The sequence below is a fragment of the Sturnira hondurensis genome, unplaced genomic scaffold (assembly GCF_014824575.4).
Source record: "Sturnira hondurensis isolate 20B ecotype Veracruz unplaced genomic scaffold, ASM1482457v3 Scaffold0008196, whole genome shotgun sequence".
Lineage (NCBI taxonomy): Eukaryota > Metazoa > Chordata > Mammalia > Chiroptera > Phyllostomidae > Sturnira > Sturnira hondurensis.
The window spans coordinates 286,669-304,124 of record NW_028080827.1 but is presented as its reverse complement, the minus strand read 5'-3'; the positions used below and the strand labels follow the sequence as shown (position 1 = coordinate 304,124).

Sequence of the window (17,456 nt, the reverse complement as noted above, 5' to 3'; positions counted from 1 at the left end):
CCGCCGAGTGGCCCGGGCGCGGGGCGGAGCCAAGGGGGCGAGCTACGGGGCGAGAGGGCGGTGAGGTGGCCTGTGCTGGTGCTAGGGCTGGGTCCTGGTCCGGGTTCCGGGATAGGCAGAATCCGGGGTGTGGGGTAGGGGGCCGCCGCAGAGCTGGAAATGGGGCGCAGTGAGGCGGAGAGCAGACACTAGGCGCGTCCTGCGTGGGAAGAGCCCGGGGGTGCCGGAGGCGGAGGCAGAGGAGTGAAGTCGGGGCTGAGTAGGCGGAAGAGAGCCTGGGCTAAGGCGAGGGCCCCACACGCGGGAGTTGAGAGGACAAGCTGGCACCCGAGAGAGCGTTGGGCCCGGATACATTTTCAAAATGTCAGGCCGTTACTTTTTGTCCATTCTTGTTTTTTCTTTCGGGGGCACCCTCAGGCCTTCCCACTGCTCCACCAAATTGCATTGCCTGGTTCTCTCGGGCCCAGGTGGTGCCCGAATTTTTCTTTTTCCAGCCCCTTGGACTCCTGCGCTTGTGGCTGCTGCTTATAATTAGAAATGCCGTCCCACAAGTAAAGGTGCCTGGCCGCTTAGTCAACTGCGCAATATTCTGTTACGGCTCTTGTCTCCTTTTCATTCAAAAAACCTTGAATCTTGGTACAATGTGTTTGATTGTATTGTTAAGGGCAAAGAGAGTGGGAGGAGGGGAAGAGAACGCCTGGTCTTTGGTGCAACTAAGAATGAAATGATACCTAATTCTTCCATTTCTTTAGCAGACATGGCCACTTACCGCCCAGCAGGACACGTGCAACTGCCCCGAGCTGATGCCATTCGTTCTCGTCTCATTGACACTTTTTCTCTCATCGAGCATTTGCAAGGCTTGAGCCAAGCTGTGCCACGGCACACTATCCGAGAGATACTTGGTCAGCAGTCTGTGTCTTCACAAGCAGAAACTTAAAACTCTTACCACACCCTCCTAAGAATAAGAAGCAGACAATTTTAAGAGTGGAAAATTTAGGGGAGATTGATTTGGTTGCTAATTTGGAGGTTACACCAAACTTGATAGTATATGTGCTGCCGAAGTGAGCACACCTAACTTGATAAAGGTTTTAGAAATAAAGTTCTTTGAATCCAGGACATAGAACCCATGCCACTGGCCTTTAGGCCTAGGATAACTCCTGGCCCTGGCTGATGTGGAAGTTTTTACCAAAGACACTTAAAACTTAAAGGGTTGAAACTGCTACCTTTATTCTTGGGTATGGACAATGTTGGTCGTAAGCGATACATTAGCTCTTTGAACTAAGTTAGTTGCTGTGAGAAGGAACAGCAAGGCAAGCGCCAGCACTAAGGGGCCCATTATGTAACCAGTATTCCTGCCCCCAATCCTACCTGCTCTTCAGATCCCCTCAAAATCTTCTCTTTATCTACTGCCCCTTTTATATTTTTGGTGTAGACCCTTCCCATCAGAAGAAACTTATGTTGGTAGATCAACACCAGCTTGTGAGCTTCTCTATAAAGCCTCGTCATGTAGAACGGATTACACACAGCCAGAGACTGATGAGCAGGTTTCAAGTACGCTGCAGTCAGAGACCACCTCTCTCTTTGTGGGCTGGATGGGTCCTTGAGTGTATCCTTTCATGCCACTCATTTTTAAAAAAACATTTTTATTTGATTTTTTAGAGAGGAGGTAAGGGGGAGAGAGAGAAACATCAATTTGTTGTTCCACTTACTCATGGTTGTTTCTTGAATGTGCCCTGACAGGAGATGGAACCCGCAACCTTGGCTATCAGGAGGATGCTCTAACCAACTGAGCTACCCAGCCAGGGCCTAAAGCCACTCATTTTTATTCCATGGCTTTACTGTCTCTTGTCTCAGCAACTGCCTTATGACTTTTCTTTCCCCTTTCCCAAATCCATTTTCTCCTCACTCTCACTGTTTCTATTCTTGTCCCTATTATTTCACTGGCATGAATCAGAAAGAACAAATATACATTGTTTCCTTAAGAGAAAGCAGGTCCTCTCTTCACAAACTTCATCATCTTCCTCATCTTTTTGAATACAATTGTGCTGATGGTTGAAATAGGTGAGAACTGACATTGAATGAAAGAGGAAGTGGATGGGAGTCATTTTTCCTTTAAATGGATTATTTTACATTTTTGAGTGTTATTTGAATTGTGATAGACATAATTATGTTAAGGCCCCTAGAGTAGTATTTGTGCAATTGCTAAGATCTAGAAACATTTGGAGGACTCTCGGGAGTATAGGAGATAGAAGGTAGTCAGACACTAGGGTGTGTGATAGACTCACAAGAAACAGGAAAGGCTAGTTACATTTCTTGTGTCTGTTTAGTCTAAATTTGTTTGAATCAATCTCTCCTGTTAGGGATATTGGTGCTCATAAGTGAGTGAGCCACTATTTACATTTTTACATGTATATTTAGAAAGATTAAGTACAGATAAGAAAGCTCACAAAGTATGTCAAGTTAGGTACAAGTAAGGTATTAGATGAGCCAAAAATGTCAAAGTAAATAACTAAAACCCATCATAAATTATATGCAATGTATTAACAATAAAACATTTGGAGAATCAATGAGCTCATTTGGTTATCATCTCAAACCAACTACTCAGAAAAGAGAAAGGACACTGAAAGTACCAGTTCCTTGTTTCATTCCACTAAAGTGGGACTTTCCCCACTTTAAAACTGTCTTTAATGCAATTAGGTCAGAGATATTTAAATACACCACAGTAATTGATGTCATTGCTTCATTCACTTTGAAATGTTTCATTTCCTCCAAATATGGGGAGGATTTTGAACTATTTTCTGTTTCTTGTATAACAGGCATGTATCTGCCCTGTGAGGTTAGGGATATAGTGTAAAGCCTTGGAATAATAACAATACATGTACAGGATTCCTTCCGTCTAATGGACAAATCAAAACAAAACAAAACAAAAGAATAACACTAACCATTCTGTTTGGTAAAATGGCTGAATAATAAATATAATCACTGTGCCAGAGGATTGGTGGATTGCCAGAGTAGGAATCACCTGGACAATCATGTAAATTGTATCTTCTTAGGTACATTCCCGTGGTAGAAAGGCAGGAGGAATAATTTGTGACTAACAGATTTCTTTGAACAGACTAATTCATATGATAAACATTAATAAATATATTTGTTTATTAAATCTTTTTAAAAATCTTTTAAAAAGATTTTGTTTAGGCTTTTAAAAAACAATTTCCCAAATCACAAGAATGTTACAGATAGGGAAAAAATAGTTATTAACAGTTTTCTAGATCAAAGCTCCCCAATTTTTTTTGTCCTGTGATTTTGTTTCCCAGTAATACATATAGTCTTGAAAACTGCCATAGGTGTTTTAATCATTATTTGTATGTGATATAAAGAATCAAGTTGAAATAAAAATATTTTAGACTAGCAAATTAAATACTGTATTTTAACGTTTATTATGTCATTTAAAAAATCATAAGCAAACGTTTACTTTTGGCATTTTATAAGTGATTCATGCTATTTTTTATTTTGGTTTTGTGTGTGTGTGTGTGTGTGTGTGCATGTGTGTGTGGTCAAATTTACCAGCCTTTTGTAGTCTTAGTTTTCACAATACTTTTTCTTTTTTGGTTTATTTCTTTTAAAACAACTACATTGTATTGATTATGCTATTACAGTTGTCCCAATGTTTTCCTCTTTGCCCTGCTCCTCCTGGTACCCCCATTCTCTCCAGCAATCCCACCACTTAGTTCATGTAAATGGGCTGTGCATATAGGTTATTTGGTTTCACATTTCCTATTTTGTACCTACCAATTATGCTTCTTATTCCCTGTACCTTTTCTCCTTCTCTCCCCTACCCCTTGCATCTGATAACGCTTCAAGTGATTTCAACTGTTTTTCTCTTGCTGCTTTTAAGATTCTCTATCTTTAACCTTTGGCATTTTAATATGATGTGTCTTGGTGTGGTCCTCTTTGGGTTCAGATTGTTTGGGACTCTGTGCTTCCTGGAATTGTATGTCTATTTCCTTCACCAATTAGGGAAGTTTTCTTTCATCATTTTTTCAAATAAGTTTTTAATTTCTTGCTTTTCCTCTTCCTCTTCTGGCACCACTGTGATTCAGATGTTGGTACATTTGGAGATGTCCCAGAGGCTTCTTATTCTATCCTTATTCTTTTTAATTTTTTTTCTTCTTGCTGTTTTGATGGAATGCTTTTTTCTTCCTTATGTTCCAAATCATTGATTTGGTACTCAGTTTCAACCTCTCCACTATTGGTTCCTGTAGATTTTTCTTTATTTCACTTAATGTAACCTTCATTTCTGCCTGGGTGTTTTTTATGCTGTCGCCATACTCAATGAGTTCTTTGAGTATCCTGATAACCAGTGTTTTAAACTCTGCATCTGATAGGTTGGTTATCTCTGTTTTGTTTAATTCTTTTTTCTGGAGTTTTGTTCTGTTCTTTCAATTGGTCTATCTTTCTTTGCCTTCTCAATTTGGCAGTCTCCCTGTGTTTGTTTCTGTGTGTTAGGTAGAGCTGCTTTGATCCCCTGTTTTAGTCATGTGGCCTGTTATAGAAGTGCAGACCTATAAATTATGTGGGGCAGAGCCTTAGGTGATCACCAGGGCAGGGCAACCCGTTTCACTGCTTTGTGGCTGTTTTAGGGGAGGGCTGAGAGAAGGGACAATGGCACTGCCTAACTTCTGGAGGTTTGCCTAGGAGGAAGCTGTCACTTAGCACTTGCTCTGTCTAGTCTCTTCACTTTCTCCCTGTATGCTGCTTGTGCCCTTCCAGCTGTTGCCCTGGTGCTAAAGCCCAGAGGGGTGGGTCTGCATGAGTCCTAAGTCCATGCAGGCCCTTTAAGAGGAGTCTCCTGATAATCTGGCAATTTCTTCCACCAGCCCAACCTCAACTAGTTTTTACAGCCAGAAGTTATGGGGATTTATCTTCCTGCACTGGAACCCTAGGTTGCTGAGTGGTCTGGTTTGGGGCTGGGATCACTCACTCCCCAGAGATCCCTCCTAATTTTTATCTACCACACGTGAATGTGGGAGTGCCTATTTTGCTTCCTTGCCATGCCTCTCCTGTGGTGCCTTGCCTCTCCACCTCTCACCATGTCTCAACCCCTCCTACATGTCTGGATGATTGTGGCTTCTTTAGATCCTTGGTTATTGGACTTCCATATGGCTCGATTTTCTGATGGTCTGGGTGATTTGTTTTATAGTCTAGTAGTAATTTTTTTCTGTAGTCGTGTGAGGAGGCAAAGTGTGTTTACCTATGCCTCCATCTTGACCAGAAGTCCATGCTATTTTTTAAGGAGAATATATGATTTATCTATAAATGAACTTTAAAATGACATTAAGTTAGACTCAGGGATCAAGTATATTTTGTGTATTATATAGTTTTTAATTTAATTTTTTAAATTGAGATATAATTTACATACAACATTAGTTTCAGGTTTATAACATTATGTATTATATATTAAATAATGTAATATATGTTAAACTTTAGATGGGAAATTATGTATTAGGGCATAAAAATAGCAGTTTGTGTTCTTCAGGGTGGTTGAGTATGCTCTTCTTCCATTAACTGCCAAGCATATCAGTCATAGAACATTTGCAGGCTATCAGATTATCCTATTTCAAAGGGAGAACATATTAAAGTTTTAACCTGTACACCTATTTTAGTCTTAATGTTTTTTTCAGTAGCATGGTATACATCCATTAAATGTGTAAATGATATGAAGAGGGTTGAAAGGTGAAGGCAATGAGTTAAGGAAGAGCAATTAGCTAATAATAGGGTTCTAGAAAGAAAGTATAGGATTTAATTTGCTTTGCAGAACAAAATCAATTGTATGGAAGGAAGGGAAAGTTTTAAAAGCTAACAAATAAGGAACCAACAATTTCTTATTGTAACTCAATATGCTCCATGAATCTGGCTTCTTGCTTCTGTATCCCTTATGAAGCACTTAACATCTCATGGCCCTACATTTTCATTCCATTCTCAAGGCTCATTGCCTCTTTGTGAAATTTGGGACTCAGGGGTAACAGTACAGTAGACAGGGTTAGGGCGTTAAGAGATGAGTCCCTCAGTGTCTGTGTGACCCCAGAGTGGGAAGGTAGTGACTTGCAGCTGTTTGGTATATTGATCACCAGCAGAAGAAATGAGTCGTAGCTGTTTTCCACATTCAGTTGGGTCCTCCCCTGTGTTTCGCATGTTGAAGCAGCAACAGTGTTTAGAGAAACTCACAGAAAAATGTAATAGCAGTGGGCACAAATTTGGTTTATAATAGATTATGATCATTCTCTATCATTCATCTTCCCACTTCCTTAACCTTTACTTATCCTTTGCTCTGCTCTCACAGAACTGCTCGAATCCTCTAACACCAAACTGTGGCCAATGAAGCTGACGCTGGAGGTGGCAGCTTGGTTCATCTTATTTATTTTTATCTTGGAGATCCTTCTTATGTGGCTGTCCAGCTTTTTTCTCTTCTGGAAGAATGCCTGGAATGTCTTTGATTTTGTTGTTACCATATTGGTAAGGGTAGATATCTGGATGATTCGTTTAGTGGGCTGGGTGATGTGTCTAGGTGAGTCAAAGTGACGAGAAAAGTTAAGATAATTAGATTACAGGGAGAAACAAATAGAAATATATCTAACTTCCTTTTTTTTCTTCTAAAAGTTAGTCATTGTAGGAATTGTTGGCATTACAAGGCAGAAACCAACCACAACATTAACCCCAACAGTAATATTTGCCAGTTACTAAACACTTAATAAGTGCCAGGTGTTCTAAGTGTTTTACATGTATTTTCTCATTTGAGCTCCACAACAACCTGAAAAGACACACACTCCATTTATCACCTTTTTCTGTCTGAGAAAATTGAAGTACAGAGTTTAAGTAATTTAATATAGAAAGATTGAATAGGAAACAGTCACTAGAGAATGGTTATTCAAGAGATGATGCCCAAGGAACTATGAAGACGACCAGTAATGAGGGGGCAACCGTGCAAGAGTGCTTTGGGTATATTTTATTCATAATGTGTGTGTTTTCCACAGTCCCTGCTTCCTGAGGTTGTTGTGCTGGTAGGGGTAACAAGGCAGTCTGTATGGCTCAAGTTGCTGAGGATCTGTCGGGTGCTAAGGTCTCTCAAACTCTTTACACGATTTCCTCAAGTTCGAGTCATTATTTTGGCCCTGGCCAGGGCCCTCAAGGTGAATTGACTATAGTGGCAAAACCAGGTGGGCAAGGTGGACAAACATGGGAGTTACAGGAAACAAGTCTGGGTGGGTTAAAGAGGGCAATGAAAACCCCTGTGATATATTATTGGATGAGAAAGCAGTGGGGTCGAGCTGCTGTGTTCTACAGATGATGGGGCTCAGGACTGGAAGTGAGGGTTTGGTGGGGGATTGCCAGGGTGGGCTAGACTGGGCTGTAGGTGGAGATCAGCCTAGTCTGGCCCAGCTCTGACTTGAAGTCATGGCCTATAGAGCATGACCTTCCTTTTGATGTTGCTGATCATCTTCTTCTACATTTTTGCTGTGACTGGTGTCTACTTCTTTGAGGATTACACGCGTTCAACTCGCCCGGACCTGAAGTACCACATGTTCTTCTCGTAGGCAGGACTGGGGAAAGCCTGGGTAGGGGGAGAGAATTCGGGTGAAAGACTGGAAAGTGGTCCAAAGTATAGTTGTACAAAAAGTATAGACTATTTTAAGAAAGTGAAATGGAACACAGGAGAGACAAAGAGAACACAAAAGAATAGTTAGTGGTATTCAATTTGATTTTCAGGATAGGGCAGCTACCAGATTTGCTCTGCTTTTTTTTTTTTTTTTTTTTTTAGATTTTGTTTGTTTACTTTTAGAGAAAGGAAAAGGGAAGGAGAAAAAGAGGGAAAGACACAACATTGTGTGGGAGATTGCACACCTCCAAGTGGGGACCTGGCATGTAACCCAGGCATATAGCCTAATGGGGATTGAACCAGCAACCTTTTGATTTCCAGGCCAGCACTCAATCTGCTGAGCCACACCGGCTGGGGCATCGCTCTGGTTTGTCAAATCATATGCACCAGATCAGCCTTCTTTAAATAGCAGTATACTCCACTGGTTAAGCCCTGGCTTCTAAACCTCAGTTACCCCTTTTGAAAAGTGGTAGTAAGAGTGAAGGAATAAATGAGGTAATTCATTTAAGCATTTAGAGTATTTAACACATATTGTAAGTGATAATAAATGTTACTCTCAAATGTGCTCACTGGTTTTACCCCACTCTCTAGGTGAGAGGATTATGCATGCACACACCTAAACTCATTTAAAAGTAAAATCCTACAAGGACAATAACTAAGGGTGGGGGAGCAGAAATGGGAGGGAGGCGGGGAGCATGGGGCAGGGGGCGGGCAGGGTTGAGAATATAAGACAGAAACCTGTACTTGAACAAGAATTAAATAAAAATTATATTTAAAAAAAAAAGTTAAATCCTTATAAAATCTTTGTGTAGAGAACACTGACTACTAGTATAAAGTCAATTTGGACTTGGAGGTGATAATGTTTTTATGAATTGGAATCCAATCTTGTCAGTGCCTCTCAGCTCTCTCGGTAGTTTTATAAAAAATGCCCTGGCTGGTGTGGCTCAGTGGATTGAGCACCAGCCTGTGAACCAAAGGGTCTCTGGTTCAGTTCCTACTCAGGGCACATGCCCTGGTTGTGGGCTAGGTCCCCAGCAGGGGGCGTGCAAGAGGCATCCAAACACTGATGTTTCTCTCCTCTCCCTCCCTTTCCCTCTAAAAATAAATAAAATCTTAAAAAAAAAAAAGTAGAAGTGAGGAAAGTCCTAGAATTTATCCTATTCCAGCCCTGATGTTTTCAACAAATTGTGTATGGAAGACCAAAAAGGAAAATTTAGATATCTTCCTGAGAGCTTTTGTGATATAGCCATTATCATTCATTATTTGAGATCACATATTTATGTCACAAATCCATATGTTTACTTATCAGTTCATAACAACAAACTAAACAGGAAGGATGTTTGCTAAATTTGTAAGTGATGTTCTGTTAGGTGAAGTCTGTAGGACAGTGGAGAATAAACTTACAAAAAATGATATGTAGTTGGTGATTCATACAATTTTTAAAAATTCAGTCACCACCTATTTATTAAGTACCTACTATGCCCCAGGTACTAATGGAATAGTAATTGAAATTCATAGATTATTCATAGTAGAGAAAAACCTAATGAAACAACCTCAAACTGAAGTATAATTAGCTAAAAACTTGAGTATGGTAGAAAAGAAGCCAGAGTCAGAGCAAACCATAAAGAAATGCTCTTATGTTGCTTTTAGAGTGAGAATAAAAAAAAGTGAGAGTGAAACTATTTCTTCGAGATTTAGATCTGTTTTATCTACACACGCACCTTTTTCTTTAGGGACCTGCTGAATTCCCTAGTGACAGTGTTCATTCTCTTCACCATGGATCATTGGTATGCACTGCTTCAGGACACCTGGAAGGTGCCTGAAGTCAGCCGCACCTTCAGCAGCATCTATGTCATCCTTTCGTTGTTACTTGGTTCCATTATCTTTCGAAACATCATAGTAGCCATGATGGGTAAGCATAGAAAAGGTGAAACTTGGTAGGAGGGGTGGGTAGGAAGAAATTAGAGTAAAAGCTAGGGTTGATGGGTTATGGAGAGAGAGAACCTGATATAGCAGGAAGACTTGGGGCCTGTAATGGCTATTTCACTTGGGTTCTCCTCACCTAAGCCCTCTCCCTGGGTCTCGTCATCACCATCCCCAACTCCTAATGGTCCTTTGGGGCAGTTACTAACTTTCAGGCTATCAGGACTGACCTGAATGAGGAGATGACACACCTGGAGGTTCAGCACAAAGCCGACATATTCAAACGGCAGATTATCCAGAGGTCTGTTTCCCAATTTTCAAACTCAACTTTAGTTCCCCAAGGTTTCCTGACCTTATTCCCTATTTCTCTTCTTTGGCTTTGACCCCATTTTTCCCTTATAATGAATTTGCCCAAGATTTAGAATGCCCCAGTTCTGTAATATTGCCTGATTCTTTATCTACTGGTGGAGTTTCCCTACTCTTTTTCACCCCTTTCCTATAATTTCTCCTCCTCACTTACTTAGTTTTCTTCACTTAATTTTCACCCCTTTCGTACAATTTCTTCACTTCAGTTTTCTTTTTTCATAATAAACTCCTGCTTCAGTGTAGCTCTCTTTACTTGTTTGTGTTTTTTCTTTTCAGGAGACAAAACCTGTCCCCTGAGGCACTGAGGTCAAGCCTTAGCAAAATGGATGCCAGGTCAGGAGTGTGTTTGTGAACTGGGATGTACACACATGAAGGAGGAGAAAGTAGAAAATCAAAGACAAATACTGGCTTTGAGAGAGAATTTATTCATTCAGTAACTATTGATTGTAGTTGGTTGCATGGCAGCCCCCCCCAAAGATATGCCCATGTCCTCACCCCCAGAACCTATGAACATGACCTTACTTGGAAAAAAGGTCATTGCAGATTCAATTAAGTTAAGGACCTTGAGATATGATTAGCCTGGGTTATTCAGGTAGACCCTAAATCCAGTGACAAGGCTCCTTATCAGAGACAGAAGACATAAACATAGAGAATAGGAGAAGGAAATGTGAATATAGAGAGAGTTTGGAGTGATGCAAGCACAAGCTAGAAGAAGCCACTGAGTGCCAGGCAACTAACTGCCAGAGCTAGAAGAAGCAGGGAACTCATCTCCCCTGGAACTTCCAGGGGAGAATAGCCCTGCCAACACCTTGATTTCAGACTCTGGATTTCAGAATTGTGAGAGAATAAATTTCTGTTGTCTTAAGCTACCAAGTTTGTCATAATTTGTTAATAGCAGCCACAGGAAATTAATACATGTACCTTGTATGTATTAATATACATGTACATTCCCCATAATGTATATTAATGTATTAATATACATTAATATACATGTACCTTGTATGAAATAGATGCTATTCTAGACCCGGAGTATTCAGTAGTGGACAAGAGAGCAGAAGGAGAAGTAATCTCATTCATCCATTCAACAAATAATTACTGAATACTTTTTAGATGCTTGGGATGTATCAATGAACAAAAGAGACAATAATACCTGCTCTCCTATAGTTTACATACTAGATGGGGAAAAGATAATAAATAATGAATATATTAAATGAGTATGTTAATATGGTAAAGTACAATAAGCACTATGAAAAAATAAAAAGTAGGACAAATTAAGGGGAGTTAGAGTATTGGGTGGGGGGTTGTACATTGGTTATCATCTTAAGTTAGTCAGGGTGGCCTGGTAACATTTGAGCAAAGACTTGGAGTAGGTGAGGAGATCACTATGGCAGGAATGTTATAGACAGAGGGAACAGTTAGTACAAAGGTCCTAAGCCAGAAACATGCCTGATGTGTTTAAGAAACAGCAAGAAACCATTGTAACTGGAACAAAATGAGCAGGGGAAAAGTGATAGGAAATAAGGTCAGAGAGACAATGGGGACCCTATCCTGTAGGGCTGTGGGATCCTAGTTTATAGGGCTGTGGAGACCATTGTAGGGACTTAGACTTTGACTCTGAATAAAATAGGGAACATAACAGAGTAGTGACATGAAATGCCTTACATTTAAGGATTATTCTAGTTGCTGTGTTGATAATAGACTGTAGAAGAACAGGGGAAGGAACAGAAAGATGAGTTAGGAAGCTATACTGCTATCCAAGCAAGAGGTGATAATGGTTCAGACCAGAATGGTACCAGTAAGAAATGATATATTTTGAAGGTAGAGTCAAAAAGATTTTTTGATGGACTGGATGTGGGGTATGTATGAGAGGAGAGTTCAGGATGACTGTAAAGTTTTGGCCTGAGCAACAGCAGAATTAGCTGAGATGGGGAAGGCTATTGGTGGAAGAGGTATGGTAGGCAGAGTCCAAGTTCTGGTTAAGTTTGAGATGTCTATTAGACAGTCAAGTCGTGATTTATGAGTCAAAGTTGTATATACTAGTTTGAATTGAGAAGTGAGGTCTGGATTAGAGGTTTAAATTTGCATTTAGTAGGCAATTAAGCTCAGCTGAGATCACCAAAGAAGTGACTATAGAATCAGGGGTGTCCAACCTTTTGGAATCTCTGGGCCACACTGGAAGAAGAGTTGTCTTGGACCACACATTAAATACACTATGATACATAACCACAAAAAAATCTCATAATGTTTTAAACAAATTTACGATTTTGTGTGGGCTGCATTCATAGCCATCCTGGGCTACGTGTGGCCCACAGGTCGTATATTGGACACCCCTGCATAGATGGAGAAGATGAAAAGACCAAGAACTGATCCCAGGGACTCTACTATTAAAAGACAGAATTGTGTGGGGAAAGACTGTAGATATGGTATAATAGGCATAGGGCTATGGTGTGGGGAGCTACAGCTTGGCAAAATAAGGTTGGGTGTGCATTATGGAAGCCTGAGTAAAATTGAGCCCAGAAGCTATGTGGTGAGGGGCACTAATATAGATATAGTACATGGAATAATTGTGGTTTAAAGTGCTTAAACTCGGATTTTGGGCTTGTATATACAATAACCTGTATATGCAATGAGCAGCTTGGCCTTCATAACCTTAAGTCTCAGCATTAGGGGATGGCCAGGGCCTGAATCAGAATAATGAAAGAGCAAACCATATCTCATAAATATATTTCAAGCAACAACATTTCCCTTTTCACTTATAGAGATACCAATCAACAAGTGGAATCTTTAGACTTATCAGAAACATTTAGAGAAGAATCTGAAACCAGTGCTACTGAAGAGGATTTAAGAACATCTGCATCAAAACCAAAAGAGTCTTTGTCAAAAAAGACAAAATCCTCATCTTCCTTGTCTTCTTCTTCTTCCTTCTTTTCCTCTTCTTCTGGATCCAGAGAGTTTGGTAAGCAGAGGGCTTCTTCCACTTTTCTGGGAGACATCCCAGTCTTAACTGTATCTACTTCCCAGTTTTTTGTACCAGTCTGATTTTCTGTCTTAGTTACTTTCTTTGTGCTTCTTCATTTCCTCTATACTTCTGCTTCACTTTGGATAAGTGTGGCTGTGGCTGTGTTTGCCTATTGTAAAATGTGGTCTCTTGGTGACGCACCCTTTACCATCCTTCCTGCTTTTTGTTTCCTCCTTCATCTCTGCTTTTCCCCTTCGCCCACACACCATAAGATTCATCAGTTCTTTCCCAACTTCCACAAATCTGTATGTCTTTAAGAAGAATTCTTTCCTCCAGGTCAGTTGGATTGGGAGACTCATGTGCACCAGAATCTGCCTGGGCTAATGGACATGGATGAGGAAGAACGTGTTGTTTGGCCTAGAGATTCACTCTTCCGATATTTTGAATTGCTAGAAAAGCTTCAGTATAATCTAGAGGAGCGTAAGCGCTTGCAAGAGTTTGCAGGTATGGATTTGGGGCAGTCATAAGGACCAGGAATTAAGTACATTGGAGTAGCATATATAACTGAGGATAGGGGGGTGGATGATCACTATTTTGGTATCTCAGTGTCTGAATTTCCACCTCATACCTAAAAGGGCAAATACTTGGTTTGGGATGTTACCTTCTGGACATATGTTCCAATTTCTTCTAACCTAAAGAGAACCTGGCAATTTTGCTTCTTTGGTAGGGGGCACCTAAATCCTTTCAGGTCTGAGAGCTTGTTTCCCAAGAGGATAGTGTTCCATTTGTTGGGAATTAAGACAAGGTGTGCTCTTGCTTCTTTTGGTGGCCCACCCTCTTTTGTACATGTGTCTTCTCTCTGAAGGCCACATTTTAGACCTGAGCAGAAGGGCCTTAGGCTCCAGATTATGAGACTGGGTGTATGATGACTGATAGCTGTTGGCATTAGACATTGAGCAGAAAGGCCACAAGTGCCCACTTCCTTCAACCCCCAAAAGAGGTTTATGAATTATAGACTTGTCTTCCTTTCAGCACCTTCTAATGTCAGCCTAGGCAGCAAGAAGCATGTGATTTAAATAGTAGAGCTATTTTCTCTAACTTTCTCACTTGAAATTTTACCAGTTGGAGATTAAATCAGATTAATAAATGTTCATTCTAGAAATGAAAACTGAAAGAGTTAGACCCCCATTTTTTTTACAATTTAATATGGATTAGTGTTTTCTTCCCCATACTTAGTTGAAATCAACTCGATGTGAAAATAACAATTAGGGAAGAGGAATATATGTTTGTGGTGGGCATAGGAGGGCAATAAGAGAAATTTATAACACTGGAATGTGGAATATAGAACGGGATGTCAAAGGAGACATTCACCTACTTCAAAATGTTGCCTAAGGTTAATCCTGCTCTTTCCAGTTGTCCTCAGCCTTGCCTTCCCGCTTGTTCCCTGAGGAGAACAGAGTGAAATAGAGGAGGCAGCAAGGCAGCTTCTTTAATCCTAAGTAATTCATCTATGGCAAAGAGTACAGTGCATATGGCTTAATTTTTTTAATTTATTTTTTAAATTATATTTGACATGCAACATATGGCTTAATTTAATGTAAAGATATTAATTGAACATAAAAATTTGTGTGAGAACCTGGGAAAGCAGGGTCTTAAAACACTTGTATGTATTTGCATATTCTTAGTTCTCCAGCCTCATAGTCTGTTTCTTTACAGTGCAGGCACTGATGAACTTTGAAGACAAGTAAGCCTACGATGGATGGTTTTGGCAACAGATAACAAAGGGAATAGTTGGAAATGGAGAATTCAAAGTGTAAATGTTTAATAAATACTACTGATAATTGCTTAGTGGCCTGTCTCTGAGACATAGGGGATACTGAAAGGTATAAGATTAGGTGAAAAAGTTCGTTTAAATACCAATGGGGCCTGTGGTTCTTGGCTTTCTTCACTTTCCACAGCTACTCAGACTGACTCTTTCCTTGACTTTGTAACTTCCTACCCCTCTTGCAAACTCTACTTCCTGACAGAGTCCTAACTTTACCCTCTACTTCCCTGGTGGGTACAGGCCTCTCTGGTTGGAAACTGGGGTAAGGATATCCCTGGAACTATTGATGTAACTAATGAGAACTATTGTTTCCATTATCTAGGAATATTGCTTCTCCCGTGTACCATTAACTTTCTTAAAACAGCTTTTACATTGCCCTGGCTGGTGTAGCTCAGTGGATTGAGCATTGGCCTACAAAGCAAAGGGTCACTGGTTAGATTTCCATTGAGGGCACATGCCTGGGTTGCAGGCCAGGCCCCCAGTAGGGTGCAAACCAGAGGCAACCACACATTGATGTTTCTCTCCCTCTCTTTCTCCCTCCCTTCCCCTCTCTCTCTAAAAATCAATAAATAAAATATTTTTAAATAGCTTTTTATTATATTTTTGCATTACCATTTATCCTTCTTATATCCTCTTTCACCTCTCCACTCCCCACCCCAATCACCACACTACCATCCATGTCCATGATTTCTTTTTCCTTTTTGCTCAGTCATGCCACACCTGTGCCCTCCCACCCCAGCCCAGAGCTGTCATCCTCCTCTCCATCTATGGGTCTGCCTTTATTTTGCTTATTAGTTCAGTTTGTTCATTAGATTCCATATATGAGTGAAATCATATGGTATTTGTCTTTCTCTGACTTATTTCACTTAGCATAATGTTCTCCATATCCATCCATGCTGTTGCAAAGGATAAAATTTTCTTCTTTTACATGGCCAAGTAATATTTCATTGTGTAAATGTACCATAGCTGTTTTATCCACTCATCTACTGATGGACACTTGGGCTGCCTCCAAATCTTAGTGATTGTAAATAATACTCCAATGAACATAAGGGTACTTATGTTCTTTCAAACTAGTGTTTTGGGTTCCTTCAAATATATTCCCATCAGTGGGATAGCTGGGTTGAAAGGCAGCTTTATTATTTTCTTAAAGGATTTTATTTATTATTTTTAGAGAGAGAGGAAGGAGAAGGGAAGAGAGTGAGAGAAACATCAATGTGTGGTTGCCTCTCACACACCCCAGCAAGGACTGGGGACCTGGCCTGCAACCCAGGCATGTGCCCTGACTGGGAATTGAACTGGTGACCTTTTGATTCACAGGCTAGCACTCAACCCACTGAGCCATACCAGCCAGAGCTGCTGTACAAAAACTTTTTAGTTTGATATAGTTCTATTTGTTTATTTTTTCTTTTCTTTCCTTTGCCTGGGGAGATATATCCAATAAAATATTGCTATGAGCGATGTCCGATATTTTGCTGCCTATGTTTTCTTCTACAGTTTGTATGGTTTGGGGTCTAACATTTAAATCTTCGATCCACTTTGAATTTATTCCTGTGTGTGGTGTAAGAAGGTGGTCTAGTTTCATTTTTCTGCATGTATCTGTCCAACTATCCCAATACTACTTATTGAATAAACTATCTCTATCCAGTTATATATGCTCGCTTCCTCTGTCAAATATTACTTGACCATAAAGGTGTGGGCTTATTTCTGGGCTCTCCATTCTGTTCCATCGGTCTATGTGTTTGTTTTTATGAAAAGGCAGTTCCATTTTTAATTTTTTGAGGAAACTCCACACTGTTTCTCAGCTTTTTATATTATTGGTTTTTCTTAGAGAGAAAGAAAGAGAGAGAGAGTCAAGCAATGATTTGTTGTGCTACTTATTTATGCATTCATTGGTTGATTCTCATATGTGCCCTGAGTAAGGATCAAACCCACAAGTTTGGCATATCAAGACAGCACTCTAACCACCTTGGCCGGTGTGGCTCAGTGGATTGAGTGCTGGCTCTATGAACTGAAGAGTCATTGGCTCAATACCCAATCAGGGCACATGTCTAGGTTATGGGCCAGGTCCCCAGTGCACGGTACATGAGAGGCCACCACACGTTGGTGTTTTTCTTCCTTTTTCTCCTGTCTCTAAAAATAAATAAAATCTTTTTTTTTAAAGATAATTCTCTAACCAACTGAACTACCTAGCTAGGGTATGTGTATCATTAACTTTATTGTTTTCACCTGTTTTGGGGCCAAAAGAGCGTCCCTTATTTCGCTTCCTTGCCATTGCTCAGAGCAGTGATTCCACTGTGTAGAAGTGTTCAAATCAATATATGTCCCACAGATTTTAGCATTAGAAGGGACTTAAGAATTTATCTCCCATCACAACAGGAACATGTTTTAGAACGTCACTAAAAGGGGGATTATCCAGGTCAGGCTTAATATCTCTAGTTGCAGGGGATCCCATTCCATTGTTGGATAGCTCAAGTCTTTAGAAATGATTATTGTTAAAATTTTATCACTTTTAGAGTGGTTAACTCATACATACATAAAAAACATTGAATTGTACACTTTAAAATGGTGAATTTATGTAATGTAAATTAAATCTAATTTTTTAAAGATTTATTTATTTATTTATTTATTTATCCTTAGAGGGGAAGGGAAGGAGAGAAGGAGAGAAATATCAATGTATGGTTGCCTCTCGTGAGTCCCCTGCTGGGAACTGGCCTGCAACCCAGGCATGT

General features: G+C 40.2%; 1 protein-coding gene and 1 long non-coding RNA gene across 2 annotated transcripts in view; one reads left to right on the top strand and one right to left on the bottom strand.

The window, feature by feature from the left end:
• The first annotated feature begins 104 nt into the window (after positions 1–104).
• Positions 105–14,748, top strand: CATSPER2 (cation channel sperm associated 2). Its single transcript, XM_037054487.1, has 13 exons — positions 105–557; positions 756–902; positions 1,433–1,606; positions 1,993–2,061; positions 6,341–6,513; positions 7,032–7,187; positions 7,464–7,588; positions 9,388–9,566; positions 9,779–9,878; positions 10,220–10,276; positions 12,703–12,899; positions 13,239–13,406; positions 14,619–14,748. Exons 2-13 carry the CDS (start codon positions 758–760, stop codon positions 14,648–14,650), a joined length of 1,575 nt encoding a protein of 524 aa, XP_036910382.1. The 5' UTR covers positions 105–557; positions 756–757; the 3' UTR covers positions 14,651–14,748.
• Positions 7,557–17,456, bottom strand: part of LOC118992556 (uncharacterized) — a 24,239-nt gene continuing 14,339 nt past the window's right edge. The window contains exon 3 of the long non-coding RNA XR_005067648.1: positions 7,557–7,609. This is a non-coding gene — a long non-coding RNA (uncharacterized LOC118992556). The remainder of the gene's footprint in view (positions 7,610–17,456) is intronic.

Excerpts from the sequence above, each read along its gene's own strand:
- CATSPER2 (XM_037054487.1), top strand. The coding sequence starts at position 758 with ATGGCCACTTACCGCCCAGCAGGACACGTGCAACTGCCCCGAGCTGAT. Across the intron at positions 7,589-9,387 it reads AAGTACCACATGTTCTTCTC|GGACCTGCTGAATTCCCTAG; the intron begins GTAGGCAGGACT and ends CTTTTTCTTTAG. Across the intron at positions 13,407-14,618 it reads GCGCTTGCAAGAGTTTGCAG|TGCAGGCACTGATGAACTTT; the intron begins GTATGGATTTGG and ends GTTTCTTTACAG.